General features: G+C 44.6%; 1 protein-coding gene across 11 annotated transcripts in view; it reads right to left on the bottom strand.

Moving 5' to 3' along the window:
- dlg1a (discs large MAGUK scaffold protein 1a) overlaps positions 1-19,378 on the bottom strand; it is a 389,839-nt gene that overhangs the window by 161,844 nt on the left and 208,617 nt on the right. For 6 of the 11 annotated variants that reach the window (XM_045687907.1, XM_045687908.1, XM_045687911.1 and 3 more), the window contains one exon: positions 101-223. The exons of 4 other annotated variants lie outside the window; for them this stretch is intronic. In XM_045687907.1, the coding sequence (XP_045543863.1) occupies positions 101-223 (123 nt within the window). The remainder of the gene's footprint in view (positions 1-100; positions 224-19,378) is intronic. One more of the 11 variants, XM_045687909.1, reaches the window with a different exon arrangement.

Below are 19,378 nucleotides of genomic sequence, written 5' to 3'. Positions count from 1 at the left end.
AAAAACAATAATCCTTTAAACTCCAGCACCAAAACAGAAGCAAAATGGGAGGTGTGTAAAAAAATGAGGATAGGAGGGGAAAAAGGGAAGAGAGGATGACCTGTGACGTGGGTGACGCGGGTGCAGGCAGAGAGGAGGGTGGAGAGATGACAGGAGTGGTCTCGGCTGGGATGGGGATCACAGGGATTATGGGTACGGGGGGCAGGACCACCACATCTGGCTGCTAAACAATGGCAATGGAGGTCAAGGGTCAGGGTAAAACACAAAAGACACACAGGCAAGAATACACACACTGCGCAACACAACACTGATGCAGTAACACACAATGATAAATCTACATGCTGAACGGGAAGAAGGGAGGGAAGAAGGGATAGAGAGGAGTGTGAGACAGAGGTAGAGAGAGGAGCGTGAGTAAGTGAGAGAAAGAGATCTTGAAAGAGAAAGTGAGAGAGAGGAATTGAGAAAGATTGAGTGAGAGAGAAAGAAAGAAAACAAGTGAGAGAGAAAACAAGTGAGAGAAAGCAAATATGGTCATGTTCTAAACTGAATTATGATAATGTGGTAGTGAGGGAGGATTGTCTGACAGTGGCAGCTGCTGAGGGCTCTAATGTGTGTAGATTATAGAGAGGGGGATGAGAGGAGAAAAGAGAGAGAGAGAGAGAGAGAGAGAGAGAGAGAGAGAGAGAGAGAGAGAGAGAGAGAGAGAGAGAGAGAGAGAGAGAGAGCTCAACCCCGCAGTATCAGAAAGGCTGTTAAAGTTTGGGGATTTGGCGTGTTGCTAGTGAGACTATCCAGGCTGGATTTACTATTATGTTATTGACGGAGTACTGAGAACGATGTGAACATTCCTTTAAGGTGAAATATGCAGATCGGCTAAAATGTATTTGGTTTTTGAGGAACATTTAGGTAAACAGGTTTCTCATCTCAATACATTTAGTATATTCAAACGCTAAGCCAGGATAAGAACACTATGGACATACATAGATATAATTCAATTCCAAAAGGTATTTAACGTGTTGAGGAACAAGTCCATTAGACCTTATAGAAAAGGGGTATTCAACTCTGACCCTACGAGGTATGGGCTACTGCTGGTTCTGTTCGACATGATCATTCATTGGTTCAAACCAGTCCCTGACTAGAAAAAAGCCTACGAGTTCCAGAATTTCATTTGAGGGTTCTAGAACATCAACAATCACACATAGGAAAGCAAGAACAGACGCTCCTATATAAAAACATGGCTGTTCCATCCTCAGCACTCCTACTCTGAGACGCTTTGTGAGTACGGACCTAAAGCTACCATGTGCTCCTCTCCAGCCTATCAATGTAAATAACACTCATTGACAGTTTTCCTCAGTGGACCCAATGTTAGTCTGATGTGCTGGTCTGGTGGCTCCATTGACAGAAGTGGCCGTGCTTTAGCTGTAAATTAACCCAGAATGACTGCGATGAGTGGAGCTTAGTGTTATTCTTTACACACACACACACACACACACACACACACACACACACACACACACACACACACACACACACACACACACACACACACACACACACAGTGTACACAGACACACATAGCATCTTAATTTGAGCCAGTTTGCTACAGCAGGAAAATAATCCTGCAGCAACAGGAAATGTGAATTATTATGTGGATTATAATTCATGGACTTTTTTGTAGGGGTTGATACATTTTTTGGAAGGGAAAATCAAGTCTGAAATTTCAAAGTATAAATGATGAACTTCAGAAGCCTTTTTAAGGTTTTCAATTTCCTGCAGTACAGGAAAGTTCTCCTTCAACAGGGTGATCAAATTAAGATCCTACATCTTCTGTACACACATAGCAATGATATCATCCTACATCACCATCGTGGTGTAAACACTGTAGCCTTCAATTCACACATTATCTGAGTAGTGAATACAACAGAGTTCACAATGAATGGTGTGTGTGTGATAAAGGTGAATCACGCCGAAACGCAAACGTATAAATTTATTGACGGGACAAGTAAACAATCACATTTCCACAGCGACAGAGTGCTCCTTTTTCTCGTTGTCAAGTCCCTCAGTCGAGCACCTGACCTCCCCTTTTCCTTTAACCCTTGTGTTGTCTTAAGGGTCAAAAATGACCAGCCACTATGTTTAACAGCATAGAAAACCCCCTAAATTTAATTTTTTCAACTTTACATTTTATGGAGTTTTCTTCAAGGGACACTGACATATTTTTTTTTAAAACATTGTCTTTGTTCATATTTCCATGAAAGCTGTACACCACCAGGGTACAAAGATTGTCTTAGGGTCATTTTTGACCTGGCAGTTATAAAATCATTTACACACCACACAAAACACAAAGACACACACACAAAGACATGAGACATTGCGATTGTGTGCTAAAAAATCTAATCAAAATCAAATCAAATTTATTTGTCACATACACATGGTTAGCAGGTGTTAATGCAAGTGTAGCGAAATGCTTGTGCTTCTAGTTCCGACCATGCAGTAATATCTAACAAGTAATCTACCAATTCCACAACAACTACCTTGTACACACAAGTGTAAAGGAATGAATACGAATATGTACATAAAAAAATATAAATGAGTGATGGCCGAACAGCATAGGCAAGTTGTAATAGATGGTATGGAGTACAGTATATACATATGGCCTGCTCCCTGTGGCTCAGTTGGTAGAGCACGGTGTGTGCAACGCCAGCATGGTGTGTGCAATGCCAGGGTTGTGGGTTCGATTCCCACGGGGGGCCAGTACAAAAAAAAGAAACGCATGAAATGAAAAGTATGCATTCACTACTGTAAGTCGCTCTGGATAAGAGCGTCTGCTAAATGACTAAAATGTAAATGTATATGAGATGAGTATTGTAGGGTATGAAAACATAAAGCAGCATTGTTTAAGGTGGCTAGTGATACATTACATCAGGATGGCAAGATGCAGTAGATGGTATAGAGTACAGTATATACATATGAGATGAGTAATGTAGGTTATGAAAACATTATATAAAGTGGCATTGTTTAAAGTGGCTAGTGATACATCTAATTACATCAAGATGGCAAGATGCAGTAGATGGTATGGCGTACAGTATATACATATGAGATGAGTAATGTAGGGTAAGTAAACATTATATAAAGTGGCTAGTGATACATCTAATTACATCAAGATGGCAAGATGCAGTAGATGGTATGGCGTACAGTATATACATATGAGATGAATAATGTAGGTTATGTAAACATCTAATATAAATAATATAAAGTGGCAAGTGATAAATTGATTACATCAACTTTCCCATTATTAAAGTGGCTTGAGTTGAGTCAGTATGTCGGCAGCAGCCACTCAATGTTAGTGATGGCTGTTTAACAGTCTGATGGCCTTGAGATAGAAGCTGTTTTTCAGTCTCTCGGTTCCAGCTTTGATGCACCTGTACTGACCTCGCCTTCTGGATGTTAGCGGGATGAACAGGCAGTGGCTCGGGTGGTTGCTGTCCTTGATGATCTTTTTGGCCTTCCTGTGACATCAGATGGTGTAGGTGTCCTGGAGAGCAGGTAGTTTGCCCCCAGTGATGCGTTGTGCAGACCTCACTACCCTCTGGAGAGCCTTCCGGTTATGGGCGGAGCAGCTGCCGTGCCAGGCGGTGATACAGCCCGACAGGATGCTCTCGATTGTGCATCTGTAAATGTTTGTGAGTGTTTTTGGTGACAAGCCAAATTTCTTCAGCCTCCTGAGGTTGAAGAGGCGCTGCTGCGCCTTCTTCACCACGCTGTCTGTGTAGGCGGACCATTTCAGTTTGTCCGTGATGTGTACGCCGAGGAACTTAAAACTCTCCACCCTCTCCACTACTGTCCCGTCAATGTAGATAGGGGGCTACTCCCTCTGCTGTTTCCTGAAGTCCACGATCATCTCTTTTGTTTTGTTGACATTGAGTGCGAGGTTATTTTCCTGACACCACACTCCGAGGGCCCTCACCTCCTCCCTGTAGGCCGTCACGTCGTTGTTGGTAATCAAGCCTACCACTGTAGTGTCGTCTGCAAACTTGATGATTGAGTTGGATGCGTGCATGGCCACGCAGTCGTGGGTGAACAGGGAGTACAGAAGAGGGCTGAGAACACACCCTTGTGGGGACCCAGTGTTGAGGATCAGCGGGGTGGAGATGTTACCTACCCTCACCACCTGGGGGCGGCCCGTCAGGAAGTCCAGGACCCAGTTGCACAGGGCGGGGTTGAGACCCAGGGTCTCGAGCTTAATGACGAGTTTGGAGGGTACTATGGTGTTAAATGCTGAGCTGTAATCGATGAACAGCATTCTCACATAGGTATTCCTCTTGTCCAGATGGGTTAGGGCAGTGTGCAGTGTGATGGCGATTGCGTCGTCTGTGGACCTATTGGGTCGGTAAGCAAATTGGAGTGGGTCTAGGGTGTCAGGTAGGGTGGAGGTGATATGGTCCTTGACTAGTCTCTCAAAGCACTTCATGATGACGGAAGTGAGTGCTACAGGGCGGTAGTCATTTAGCTCAGTTACCTTAGCTTTCTTGGGAACAGGAACAATGGTGGCCCTCTTGAAGCATGTGGGGACAGCAGACTGGGATAAGGATTGATTGAATATGTCTGTAAACACACCAGCCAGCTGGTCTGCGCATGCTCTGAGGACACGGCCCGGGATGCCGTCTGGGCCTGCAGCCTTGCGAGGGTTAACACGTTTAAATGTTTTACTCACGTTGGCTGCAGTGAAGGAGAGCCCGCAGGTTTTGGTAGCGGGCCGTGTTAGTGGCACTGTATTGTCCTCAAAGCAAGCAAAAAACTTGTTTAGTCTGTCTGGGAGCAAGGCATCGTGATCCGCGACGGGGCAGATTTTTCTTTTGTAGTCCATGATTGTCTGTAGACCCTGCCACATACCTCATGTCTGAGCCATTGAATTGCGACTCCACTTTGTCTCTGTACTGAAGCTTAGCTTGTTTGATTGCCTTGCGGAGGGAATAGCTACACTGTTTATATTCGGTCATGTTTCTGGTCACTTTGCCCTGATTAAAAGCAGTGGTTCGCGCGTTCAGTTTTGCGCGAATGCTGCCATCAATCCACGGTTTCTGGTTGGGGAAGGTTTTAATAGACGCTGTTAGTACGACATCACCGATGCACTTGTTAATGAACTCGCACGCCGAGTCAGCGTATTCGTCAATGTTGTTGTTCGCAGCAATGCGGAACATATCCCAGTCCACGTGATCGAAGCAATCTTGAAGCGTGGAATTCGATTGGTCGGACCAGCGTTGAACAAACCTGAGGGCGGGAGCTTCCTGTTTTAGCTTCTGTCTATAGGCTGGGAGCAACAAAATGGAGTCGTGGTCAGCTTTTCCAAAGGGAGGGCGGGGGAAGGCCTTATATGCGTCGCGGAAGTTAGACTAACAGTGGTCTAGGATTTTGCCCGCCCTGGTAGCACAACCGATATGCTGATAGAATTTGGGGAGCCTTGATTTCAGATTAGCCTTGTTAAAATCCCCGGCTACAATAAATGCAGCCTCAGGATATGTGGTTTCCAGTTTACATAGAGTCCAATGAAGTTCTTTCAGAGCCGTCGATGTGTCTGCTTGGGGGGGGATATACACGGCTGTGATTATAGTCGAAGAGAATTCTCTTGGTAGATAATGCGGTCGGCATTTGATAGTGAGGAATTCTAAGTCAGGTGAACAAAATTACTTGAGTTCCTGTATGTTGTTATGATCACACCACGTCTCATTAATCATAACGCATACACCCCCACCCTTCTTACCAGAGAGATGCTTGTTTCTGTCGGCGCAATGCGTGAAGAAACCAGGTGGCTGTATCGACTCAGATAGCGTGTCTCGAGTGAGCCATGTTTCCGTGAAACAAAGAACGTTACAGTCTCGGATGTCTCTCTGCTCGGGAGCGGTGCGCGATGTACCCGTCTACGGAGCCTGACCAGAAGACTGCTCCATCTGCCCCTTCTTCTGCGGCGCCGTTGTTTTGGCTCGCCAGCTGGGATCCGATCCATTGTCCTGGGTGGTGGGCCAAACAGAGGATCCGCTTCGGGAAAGTCATATTTCTGGTCATAATGTTGGTGAGTTGACGTTGCTCTTATATCCAATAGTTCCTCCCGACTGTATGTAGTAAAAACCTAAGATTACCCGGGGTAACAATGTAAGAAATAACACATAAAAAAGCTAAATACTGCATAGTTTCCTAGGAACGCGAAGCGAGGAGGCCATCTTTGTCGGCGCCGGTGTGATTGAACTCAGACAAAACTAAAACTTTCTTGTGCAGCATCTCCCCTCCACGATCCCATACATGAACTCAGCCAGAAGCTCCTGAAGAGGAAGATCACCATGGTTGGCACAGTTAGAAAATAAAAGCCTGAGCTCCCCCCTGCACTCCTCGCAACAAGGGGGAGAGAGGCCTTCTCAAAGTTTGCCTTCACCCCACCACCACTCTAGTTTCTTACCTCCCAAAGAGGAACAAGAATGTGGTCCTCCTGAGAAAACTGCACAAACGGCTGACAGGAAGCCAGCCATCATCCTGGACTACAACCACAAAGGAGGCGTGGACAACCTGGACAAGGTGATTGGAACTTACAGCTGCAGGAGGATGACTGCCCGCTGGCCCCTGGTCATCTTCCATAACATCATTGATGTTATGGAAGATGTCCTCATACAATGCCTTCGGGATATGGAACAAGACCAACCCTACCTGGATGTCTGATAAGCGGAACAAGAGGAGGGTGTTCCTGGAGCAGCTGGGAAAGGCACTTGTAACCCCACACATTCAAAGAAGGGGGCACCTCCCCTGCACAGCAGCCTGTGCAGCGCTTGTGAAAGCTGTTCTGGGGGCTGAATCTTGCCCGGATCCACCCGAGGCTGCAGCTGGGGCAGGCAAGAGGAGGAGATGCCAATTCTGCCCCCCAAAGGAGGACAGTAAAACAAATACTATGTGCTGCACATGTCAGAAATACATCTGCAAAGTCCATGCACACACACCTGCATACTGTCCTACATGTGCTAATTAGAGTTGATTGATTTATGTTATTCACGTTTTTGTTTTGTATCTATTATCTTATTTTATTCTTATTTATTGTTGTTGTTTCTACACCTTGTGGGTGGGGGCAATGGTTTAAAAAAATGGGAGAAGACTAGTAATTTGAAGTTGAATTCCTTATTGTACAGTATATAAGAATATATCAACATTGCCAAAAAGTTCAAGACTTATTGTTTCCCGTCAATAAAATGCATTCAAAACTACTTTCTGCACATTCCTACTAATTTCTTAGGCTATACAAGTGCTATCTCTTGCTAAAAAAAAATATGTTTACACCTATACAGTACCTTTAGCAATAATAATAATAAACCTCTACTTTAGTAAAGAAAACAATTATGACAGGTGTGTTATAATAAAAACAAATGGTGACCACTGATTAAATACAGTCTCTCTGCATTGTGAAGAGGGAAAACCCAGATATTCACAAAGTTTGTGATGAATGACAGGTTGTTTCTACATGCAAAATAGATTTGGGGTTTAAAATTCAATTAAGCTGCTATATTTACGGGGTTTAGTGAAGGCGGGTCATTTTGACCCTTAGGACAAGGGGAGTATACAGAATGTTAAGACTAGACAAGGGTTAAGTTGGGCGGAAGCACCTTTGGGTATAAGTTATTTTCCTGGTGTGTGCGTGCGTACCTTCATGAGGAGCTAGTCCAGCATTGGGTCAACCCTCCCCACCCTCAGCAGAGCAGGCCAAGCTGAAGGCCATTGTGTCAGCGCTCCCAGACAAAAGCCCTTTGAGCCCCCCGACACACTTGCCTCACACCCCAGAGTTACAGTGCATTCGGAAAGTATTCAGACCTCTTGACTTGTTCCACATTTTATTACGTTACAGCCTTATTCTAAAATGGATTAAATCGTTTTTTACACTCATCAATCTACACACAAGACCCCATAATGACGAAGCAAAAACAGGCTTTTAGATTTAAGTATTCAGACCCTTTATTCAGTACTTTGTTGAAGCACCTTTGGCAGCGATTACAGCCTCGAGTCTTCTTGGATATGAGGCTACAAGCTTGTCACACCTGTATTTGGGGAGCTTCTCCCATTCTTCTCTGCAGATCCTCTCAAGCTCTGTCAGGTTGGATGGGGAGCGTAGCTGCACAGCTATTTTCAGTTCTCTCCAGAGATGTTCGATCGGGTCCAGGCTCTGGCTGGACCACACTCGGACATTTAGAGACTTGTCCCGAAGCCTTGGCTATGTGCTTAGGGTCGTTGTCCTGTTGGAAGGTGAACCGTCACCCCAGTCCGAGGTCCTGAGCCCTCTGGAGCAGGTTTTCATCAAGGATCTTTCTGTACTTTACTCCGTTCATCTTTCTCTCGAGTCCCTGCCGCTGAAAAACATTGTCACAGCATGATGCTGCCACCACCATGCTTCATTGTAGGGATGGTGCCAGGTTTCCTCCAGACGGGACGCTTGGCATTCATGCCAAAGAGTTCAATCTTGGATTCATTAGACCAGGGAATCTTGTTTCTCATGGTCTGAGAGTACTTTTGGTAAACTCCAAGCAGGCTGTCATGTGCCTTTTACTGAAGAGTGGCTTTCGTCTGCCCACTCAACCCTAAAGGCCTGATTTGTGGAGTGCTGCAGAGATGGTTATCTTCTGGAAGGTTCTCCCATCGCCACAGAGGAACTCTGGAGTTCTGTCAGAGTGACCATCAGGTTCTTGGTCACCTCTCTGACCAAGGCCCTTCTCCCCCGATTGCTCAGTTTGGACGGGTGGCCAGCTCTAGGAAGAGTCTTGGTGGTTTCAAACTTTTTCTATTTAAGAATGATGGAGACCACTGTGTTCTTGGGGACCTTCAATGCAGCAGACATTTTTTGGTACCCTTCCCAGATCTGTGCCTTGACACGATCCTGTCTCGGAACTCTACAGACAATTCCTTCGACCTCATGGGTTGGTTTTTGCTCTGACATGCACTGTCAACTGCGGGAATTTATATAAACAGGTGTGTGCCTTTCCAAATCATGTCCAATCAATTGAGTGTACCACAGGTGGACTCTAATCAAGCTGTAGAAACATCTCAAGGAGGATCAATTTCAAGTCTCTTAGCAAAGGGTCTGAATACTTAAGTAAATAAGATATATATTTTTATATTTTATAAATTTGCCAAAAAATCGAAAAACCTGTTTTCGCTTTGTCAGTATGGGGTATTATGTGTAGATTTCTGAGGATTTTAATTATTTAAATCCATTTTAGAATAAGGCTGTAACGTATCAAAATACGGAAAAAGTCAAGGGGTATGAATACCTTCCAAATGCACTGTATATCCGAGCTAGAGGTTAGGGGGGCAGGGTCGCCTCATGCCCCAGAGGTTAGGGGGGCAGGGTCTCCTCATGCCCCAGAGGTTAGGGGGGCAGGGTCGCCTCATGCCCCAGAGGTTAGGGGGGCAGGGTCGCCTCATGCCCCAGAGGTTAGGGGGGCAGGGTCGCCTCATGCCCCAGAGGTTAGGGGGGCAGGGTCGCCTCATGCCCCAGAGGTTAGGGGGGCAGGGTCGCCTCATGCCCCAGAGGTTAGGGGGGCAGGGTCGCCTCATGCCCCAGAGGTTAGGGGGGCAGGGTCGCCTCATGCCCCAGAGGTTAGTGGGAAGAGTCCTGTGGGCCTCTCTGGCCCCTTTGGAACACTGGCATTTTGCACCGTTTATATTAGCTAGCTACAAAGAATTTCTACACCAATGCACATCTACACAGTCTAGCTGGAGGACCTGTGCTAGCCTCAATAAAATGTTTCAGCTACAACGGTTGAACTGACTTGGAAAATCACATTTGGGTATTTTACACAAAACCAAGACAACATGGAGGCCACATTCCTGCATACGGTAGCCATTAGCCAAGCCCACTTACAGCTCAATATTCCCTGTTAGTTTGGCGTATATACTGTCTGCACCCTAGACTGTAAACTAGTGTAACAGACACACAGGGGGAGATCCATAAACTAGTCCCGAGGTCACTCCATAACACACTAGTTATGGATCTGTACTGTCACAAAACAGCCTGGCAGCCATGACAGAGCTAAAATTAGCTAGGATCATTATCTTCGATCAGGAGGCCCAGTCCAGAGTTATGGCCTGCAGCTCACACTGTCTCAACATCCCAAACAAGTTGGACTGAACTTGAAAGTTGACTGCCTTGGATGAGAACACAAACTTAGCTGATGGTCAACTATTCTCCGTTATCAACTTCAAGACCTGGTTTACATGCAAGAAGGCCTTATTAAGTAATACTATAACTGGGGTAGTTAGAGATTCACAAATACTATAACTGGGGTAGGTAGAGGTTCAGTAATACTATAACGGGGGTAGACAGATGTTCAGTAATACTATAACTGGGGTAGTTAGAGATTCACAAATACTATAACTGGGGTAGGTAGAGGTTCAGTAATACTATAACGGGGGTAGACAGATGTTCAGTAATACTATAACTGGGGTAGGTAGAGATTCAGTAATACTATAACTGGGGTAGATAGAGGTTCAGTAATACTATAACTGGGGTAGGTAGAGGTTCAGTAATACTTTAACTGGGATAGAGGTTCAGTAATACCATAACTGGGGTAGACAGAGGTTCAGTAATACTATAACTGGGGTAGACAGAGGTTCAGTAATACTATAACTGTGTTAGACAGAGGTTCAGTAATACTATAACTGGGGTAGACAGAGGTTCAGTAATACCATAACTGGGGTAGGTAGAGGTTCAGTAATACCATAACTGGGGTAGGTAGAGGTTCAGTAATACTATAACTGGGGTGGACAGAGGTTCAGTAATACTATAACTGGGGTAGGTAGAGGTTCAGTAATACCATAACTGGGGTAGGTAGAGGTTCAGTAATACCATAACTGGGGTAGGTAGGGGTTCAGTAATACCATAACTGGGGTAGACAGAGGTTCAGTAATACTATAACTAGGGTAGACAGAGGTTCAGTAATACCATAACTGGGGTAGAGGTTCAGTAATACTATAACTGGGGTAGGTAGAGGTTCAGTAATACCATAACTGGGGTAGACAGAGGTTCAGTAATATTATAACTGGGGTAGATAGAGGTAAAGTAATACCATAACTGGGGTAGAGGTTCAGTAATACTATAACTGGGGTAGATAGAGGTTCAGTAATACCATAACTGGGGTAGAGGTTCAGTAATACTATAACTGGGGTAGGTAGAGGTTCAGTAATACTATAACTAGGATAGAGGTTCAGTAATACTATAACTGGGTTAGGTAGAGGTTCAGTAATACTATAACTGGGGTAGGTAGAGGTTCAGTAATACTATAACTGGGGTAGATAGAGGTTCAGTAATACTATAACTGGGGTAGATAGAGGTTCAGTAATACTATAACTGGGGTAGACAGAGGTTCAGTAATACTATAACTGGGGTAGGTAGAGATCCAGTAATACTATAACTGGGGTAGGTAGAGGTTCAGTAATACCATAACTGGGGTAGAGGTTCAGTAATACTATAACTGGGGTAGGTAGAGGTTCAGTAATACCATAACTGGGGTAGAGGTTCAGTAATACTATAACTGGGGTAGGTAGAGGTTCAGTAATACTATAACTGGGGTAGATAGAGGTTCAGTAATACTATAACTGGGGTAGAGGTTCAGTAATACTATAACTGGGGTAGGTAGAGGTTCAGTAATACCATCACTGGGGTAGAGGTTCAGTAATACTATAACTGAGGTAGGTAGAGGTTCAGTAATACCATAACTGGGGTAGAGGTTCAGGAATACTATAACTGGGGTAGGTAGAGGTTCAGTAATACTATAACTGGGGTAGATAGAGGTTCAGTAATACTACAACTGGGGTAGGTAGAGGTTCAGTAATACTATAACTGGGGTAGGTAGAGGTTCAGTAATACTATAACTGGGGTAGAGGTTCAGTAATACTATAACTGGGGTAGGTAGAGGTTCAGTAATACTATAACTGGGGTAGGTAGAGGTTCAGTAATACTATAACTGGGGTAGGTAGAGGTTCAGTAATACCATAACTGGGGTAGAGGTTCAGTAATACTATAACTGGGGTAGGTAGAGGTTCAGTAATACTATAACTGGGGTAGACAGAGGTTCAGTAATACTATAACTGGGGTAGACAGAGGTTCAGTAATACTATAACTGAGGTAGGTAGAGGTTCAGTAATACTATAACTGGGGTAGATAGAGGTTCAGTAATACTATAACTGGGGTAGGTAGAGGTTCAGTAATACTATAACTGGGGTAGAGGTTCAGTAATACTATAACTGAGGTAGGTAGAGGTTCAGTAATACTATAACTGAGGTAGGTAGAGGTTCAGTAATACCATAACTGGGGTAGGTAGAGGTTCAGTAATACCATAACTGGGGTAGGTAGAGGTTCAGTAATACTATAACTGGGGTAGGTAGAGGTTTAGTAATACTATAACTGGGGTAGATAGAGGTTCAGTAATACTATAACTGGGGTAGAGGTTCAGTAATACTATAACTGGGGTAGAGGTTCAGGAATACTATAACTGGGGTAGGTAGAGGTTCAGTAATACTATAACTGGGGTAGATAGAGGTTCAGTAATACTATAACTGGGGTAGATAGAGGTTCAGTAATACTATAACTGGGGTAGACACAGCTTGCCCCTGATACTGACACGGGGTCGGATACCCCCCACCCACCCTGGATCTGTAATTAAAGGTAACTTCTACCTTAAGCTATAAAGCCACACATTTTTTCTAGTCAGCAGTCATGCATCTCTCTCATAGTACGGTTTAATAGTGTAAGCATGATGGTAATTTAATATTCCAGACCTCCATGTGAATCCTATTGGCTCACTCTGACCATTACGACAACATTAACGTCAACAACAACAAAACACACTCACAACATTCCTCCTCCTGTTTCTCTCCAAAAGCTCTAACCCAGGCAGGCCTTGCCATGCCAGCACCATGTAAACTCCAACCAACTTAGCCTCCACAAGGACCCTCTCTGTGATTTCAGCCCACAAACCCTTGCAGATATCCAGGCTTAGGTTCTCCCCTCCTCTAGGTGGTTCTATTCCCCTGTAGCACAGCTCTGTAGTAGTTTCATGTTGACCTCTTCTCAGAAATACCCACAAAGGTTTTCAATACGAGCTCCATGTCGGTCCATCCCAAAGATACCTACAAGGGCTTCTCCCAGGTTGGTCCCCTATACACTCACACATACCTGGGGTGGATTCTCCAGTGACATTGTGGCCCACGGAGAGTTATCGGACCACCAGCCACTCTGCCTGTGTGTGGCCCGGACCTTGGCCTTACTCTTGGTAGGACTCTTCTTCACGCTGTCCCTCAGGTTGGTGAACTTCACCCGGCTCTTAGACATGGAGGCGGGCAGCGTGCAGGAGCTGTAGTTCCTCTGGGGGCTCTGTAGGGGGAGCTGTGGTGAGAGCAGTGGGTGGAGTTTCAACAGAGGGGTCTGCTGCATCTGGGGAGGGGGATGATGGTGGTAGAGGTGATGATGATGCTGCTGCTGGAGCTGTTGTTGTTGGTAGTGTTGTAGTGCCTGCTGTTGGAGCTGCTGTTGGTGTTGGAGCTGCATCTGTTGGTGTTGGAGCTGCATCTGTGGTTGTTGGAGCTGCATCTGGGGTTGTTGGAGCTGCATCTGGGGTTGTTGGAGCTGCATCTGGGGTTGTTGGAGCTGCATCTGGGGTTGTTGGAGCTGCATCTGGGGTTGTTGGAGCTGCTGTTGCAGGAGGTGTTGTTGCAGGAGGTGTTGTTGCTGTCTGTGGATCAGAGGCAGCTGGATCTGGGTCTGCTGGACCCGATGCTGATTCTGGGTCTGGTTCCCCAGCGTCTTACCCTGCCTGGAGACCATCATCCCAAGGCTGGGACTGCAGCCCTCAGGGCCCCCGCAGCAGTACTCATGGTTGTGGTAGTAGGTCGTCATGGCTGGGGCTTAGACGTAGGTCCAAAAAGAGATGCAGGGTTGATTTAGATATGAAGATGAGGTAGAAAGCCTGGTATTCCTCTTTGGTCTCCTGTAGCAGGCTAGCTAGCTAACTAGCGGTGAGAGAGACCACACCACAGAAAAATCCAGTCTCCAGTCTTATCCTCTGTCTGCAGTCTTACCCTCTCACCACCCTCTCTCTCTCTCTCTCTCTCTCTCTCTCTCTCTCACACTCTTGTGCTTCCCTCTCTCAGACTGCTCAGACTGCCTCTGCCTCTCATTCCCCCTCTTGTTCCCTCTCCCTTGCTCACTCTCTCGCCAATTAATGAGCTCCAGTGGGCACTGCACATGACAGCACACAGGCATGAATAATCAATGCGGAGCCAGGACTGTGATATGGGGATCAGGGCTCGTCTGTGGACGCTGGCTGGGCGTCCCTGCTTCCTATAGCGGTAGGAGGAATGTGATAGTTGCCTGTCAAACTCAAATCCACAGGCTTTGGTTACTATTTCACGACAGCATTAGTGAACGCTTCTAAATTGCGGGAAGGTTAACATTGGGTGTGTGTGTGCAGTGTTGGAAAAATAGTTGACCAAGTTACCAATTAATTCACATTGGAAGAAGTTAAGCTAACCTTAAGAAAAATATAGTTTACTTAAACTAAAGTAACTTTGAAATGTAATAGAATATAAAATTGCAAGAACAGATCACTCTGGAGTCAGATGTTAACATAATGTGTAATTTAGCCTATTAAACACAAAAACAGTTTCAAGTGAGAATTAGGCAGGTCTGCTGACAAAAAACAAATGGAAATTCTTGCCTACTTCACCCATATTTCCTTGTTTTTTTTTGCAAAAAGAGCAATGTGTAGTTCCAGTAGTTAGCTACACCGCTGCATGGCAACAAATACATTAACCTGTTGGAGCTAGGGGGCAGTATTTGCACGGCCGGATAAAAAACGTATCCGATTTAAACTGGTTACTACTCTTGCCCAGAAACGAGAATATGCATATAATTAGTAGATTTGGATAGAAAACACTCAAGTTTTTAAAACTGTTTGAATGGTGTCTGTGAGTATAAAAGAACTCATATGGCAGGCCAAAACCTGAGAAGATTCCATACAGGAAGTGCCCTGTCTGACAATTTGTTATCCTTCTATTGCATCTCTATCGAAAATACAGCATCTCTGCTGTAACGTGACATTTTCTAAGGCTTCCATTGGCTCTCAGAAGGCGCCAGAAAGTGGAATGACATGTCTCCTGTCTCTGGGTGAAGAACAGCAGGAGATTTTGTGGGTGGTCAGGCTGGTAACAGTGACACTGGAGATGCGCGTTCATGAGAATTCAAAAAATGTTTCTTTCAGCCTTTGAATGAATACAACGTCGCCCGGTTGGAATATTATCGATATTTTACGAGAAAAATAGCATAAAAATGTATTTTAAACAGCGTTTGACATGCTTCGAAGTACGGTATATTTAGAATTTTTTTGTCACGAAATGCGCTTGCGCTTCACCCTTCGGATAGTGACCTGAACGCCATGAACAAAACGGAGCTATTTGGATATAACTATGGATTATTTGGAACCAAAACAACATTTGTTGTTGAAGTATAAGTCCTGGGAGTGCATTCTGACGAAGAACAGCAAAGGTAATCCAATTTTTCTTATAGTAAATCTGAGTTTGGTGAGGGCCAAACTTGGTGGGTGTCAAATTAGCTAGCCAGGCTATGTACTCAGAATATTGCAAAATGTGTTTCGCCGAAAAGCTATTTTAAAATCTGACACCGCGATTGCATAAAGGAGTTCTGTATCTATAATTCTTAAAATAATTGTTATGTATTTTGTGAACGTTAATCATGAGTAATTTAGTAAATTCACCGGAACTTTGCGGTGGGTATGCTAGTTCTGAACATCACATGCTAATGTAAAAAGCTGTTTTTTTATATAAATATGAACTTGATTGAACAAAACATGCATGTATTGTATAACATAATGTCCTAGGAGTGTCATCTGATGAAGATCATCAAAGGTTAGTGCTGCATTTAGCTGTGGTTTTGGTTTTTGTGACATATATGCTTGCTTGGAAAATGGCTGTGTGATTATTTTTGGCAGGGTACTCTCCTGACATAATCTAATGTTTTGCTTTCGCTGTAAAGCCTTTTTGAAATCGGACAATGTGGTTAGATTAACGAGAGTCTTGTCTTTAAAATGGTGTAAAATAGTCATATGTTTGAGAAATTGAAGTTATAGCATTTTTGAGGTATTTGTATTTCGCGCCACGTGATTCCACTGGCTGTTGACTAGGTGGGACGCTTGGAAGTTAACTACTGAAAACACGACCAAGACTTGAATTTAGTTCAACTACCACCAAGCTACTGCAAAATGTAGTTCAATTGTGTGTGTGTGAGTAGGCGTGTATGCAAACAAGAAGAGCCTACAGTAGGCCTAGATTCCCAAGTGTGTCTGGCCTCCTGATGCCAATACAGAGAGAGGTGTATTATGCAGGACACAACAGCTCTCCAGAGGTGACCCGTCCTGACCAGCTGTCAGTCTACTCTGGCTGTCGCCATAGAGACAACACGCCACAGCAGAGCTCAGACGTGTGTTATCGTGGATGTGGTACCGTACAGATACTGTAACTGTACAACCAGAAGACTCCAGAGGTGGTCCCCACATGTACACATTGGGTTACAGATCTCTAAAGAGTACACCATTAGACACATTAGGTTACATATCTCTAAAGAGTACACCATTATACACATTAGGTTACATATCTCTAAAGAGTACACCATTATACACATTAGGTTACATATCTCTAAAGAGTACACCATTATACACATTAGGTTACATATCTCTAAAGAGTACACCATTATACACATTAGGTTACATATCTCTAAAGAGTACACCATTAGTTACATATCTCTAAAGAGTACACCATTATACACATTGGGTTACATATCTCTAAAGAGTACACCATTATACACATTAGGTTACATATCTCTAAAGAGTACACCATTATACACATTAGGTTACATATCTCTAAAGAGTACACCATTAGTTACATATCTCCAAAGAGTACACCATTATACACATTGGGTTACATATCTCTAAAGAGTACACCATTAGTTACATATCTCTAAAGAGTACACCATTATACACATTGGGTTACATATCTCTAAAGAGTATACCATTATACACATGGCATGGTACCTTGGTACAATTCCTCAGTGTGAGTTTGATATTTGTAAAAGTCACCAGTATCAAAGGAACAAACAATCCCTTAGGTCATATGACCAAAGCAAAAGCCATAAGCAGGCCATTTGATGTTTATTAAAAATGATATATGTACTGCATCCTTCTAGCAGCCATGAGATAAAACTGTATAGGGTTCCAAGGCAGGTGGCATGAATGTGTCATGGCTAGCCCTCACCAGAGAAATGTTCACCGTTCACTTCTTCCATTGTAACACACAGAGAGACACAGAGACAGGCTAGTATATGAGAGCTTTATAAAGAGCTAACACCACCGCTGAGGGCACTGAGAAAGAAAGAAAAATCAAGGGAAAGAGGAGGACTGTAAGAAAGAATAAGACAATTAGAGAGATGAGAAAGAGAGATGAGAAAGAGAGAGAAAGAGAGAGAGAGAGAGAGAGATGCACTACATTGCTGCCTGCCATACGATGAGGGACAGTGTCTGACAGACCAACCAACCTGCACGTCCTCTATGCTTATTGTTATTGTTCAATGTATCGTTACTGTTGTCCCGATGACAATATTGATTATTATTAATTATGTTAATATTGTAAATCTCCAAAGTAGAGAGAGATGACAGATAAGTGAGAGAGATGAGAGCGAGATTAGAAAAAGATGAGATGAGAGCGATGAGAGAGCGATGAGAGAGAGAGAGAGAGAGATGAGAGAGATAGAGAGAGATGAGAGAGATGAGAGAGATGAGAGAGAGAGAGAGAGAGAGAGAGAGACAGAGACCAGGCAAAGGGGAGGACTGAAAATCAGGGTGAGAGAGAGATTCAGTGAGAAAGAGAGCGAAATAGAGAGAGGGGGAAGAGAAAGATGTCTCCACTGTAGGGCTTCTATGTCTAGTAATACCAACCCTAGAGGCTATGTTATTCCGCCAGTCAGAGTGGCTACCAAGAATAGGTGAGCATCTCACCGCTAAAAACACCACTCTCACAAAGGACAGCCCTGCAACACCAGTAATTGCACTAAACAGAAGGGAGAGGGGAGAAAGAGATGCACAAAGTGTGTCGTACTATATAGGAGCTCTTCAAATACAATGACTGAATAGAACCTCTACTGTGTAATTATTAGCCGTGACAAGCCAGAGAGACATACACTCAACCACTTACTACAGGAACGGGTAATAACAAATAATGGACTGCATTTTCACCTCAGGTCTCAAAGCACCCTGTACAGTATGGAGATAACCAGCACCCCCCTGTACAGTATAGAGATAACCAGCACCACCCCCCTGTACAGTATGGTGATAACTCAACCACCACCCCCTGTACAGTATGGAGATAACCACCCCCCTGTACAGTATAGAGATAACCAGCACCACCCCCCTGTACAGTATGGTGATAACTCAACCACCACCCCCCTGTACAGTATGGAGATAACCAGCACCGCCGTACATCATGGAGATAACAACCAGCACCACCCTGTACAGTATGGAGATAACAACCAGCACCACCCTGTACAGTATGGAGATAACCAGCACCACCCTGTACAGTATGGAGATAACCAGCACCCCCCCGTACAGTATGGAGATAACCAGCACCACCCTGTACAGTATGGAGATAACCAGCCCCCCGTACAGTCTGGAGATAACCAGCCCCCCGTACAGTATGGAGATAACAACCACCACCCCCCTGTACAGTATGGAGATAACCAGCAGCACCCCCCTGTACAGTATGGAGATAACAACCACCACCCCCCTGTACAGTATGGAGATAACCACCACCACCACCCCCCTGTACAGTATGGAGATAACCAGCACCACCCTGTACAGTATGGAGATAACCAGCACCACCCTGTACAGTATGGAGATAACCAGCACCACCCTGTACAGTATGGAGATAACCAGCCCCCCGTACAGTATGGAGATAACCACCACCACCACCCTGTACAGTATGGAAATTACACCCCCCCCCCTGTACAGTATGGAGATAACCAGCAGCACCCCCCTGTACAGTATGGAGATAACCAGCACCACCCTGTACAGTATGGAGATAACCAGCACCACCCTGTACAGTATGGAGATAACCAGCACCACCCTGTACAGTATGGAGATAACCAGCACCACCCTGTACAGTATGGAGATAACCAGCCCCCCGTACAGTATGGAGATAACCACCACCACCACCCTGTACAGTATGGAGATAACCAGCAGCACCCCCCTGTACAGTATGGAGATAACCAGCAGCACCCCCCTGTACAGTA

The sequence above is a fragment of the Salmo salar genome, chromosome ssa10 (assembly GCF_905237065.1).
Source record: "Salmo salar chromosome ssa10, Ssal_v3.1, whole genome shotgun sequence".
NCBI lineage: Eukaryota > Metazoa > Chordata > Actinopteri > Salmoniformes > Salmonidae > Salmo > Salmo salar.
Note: the sequence above shows the minus strand (reverse complement) of the source record. Positions and strands in the feature narration are given on the sequence as shown.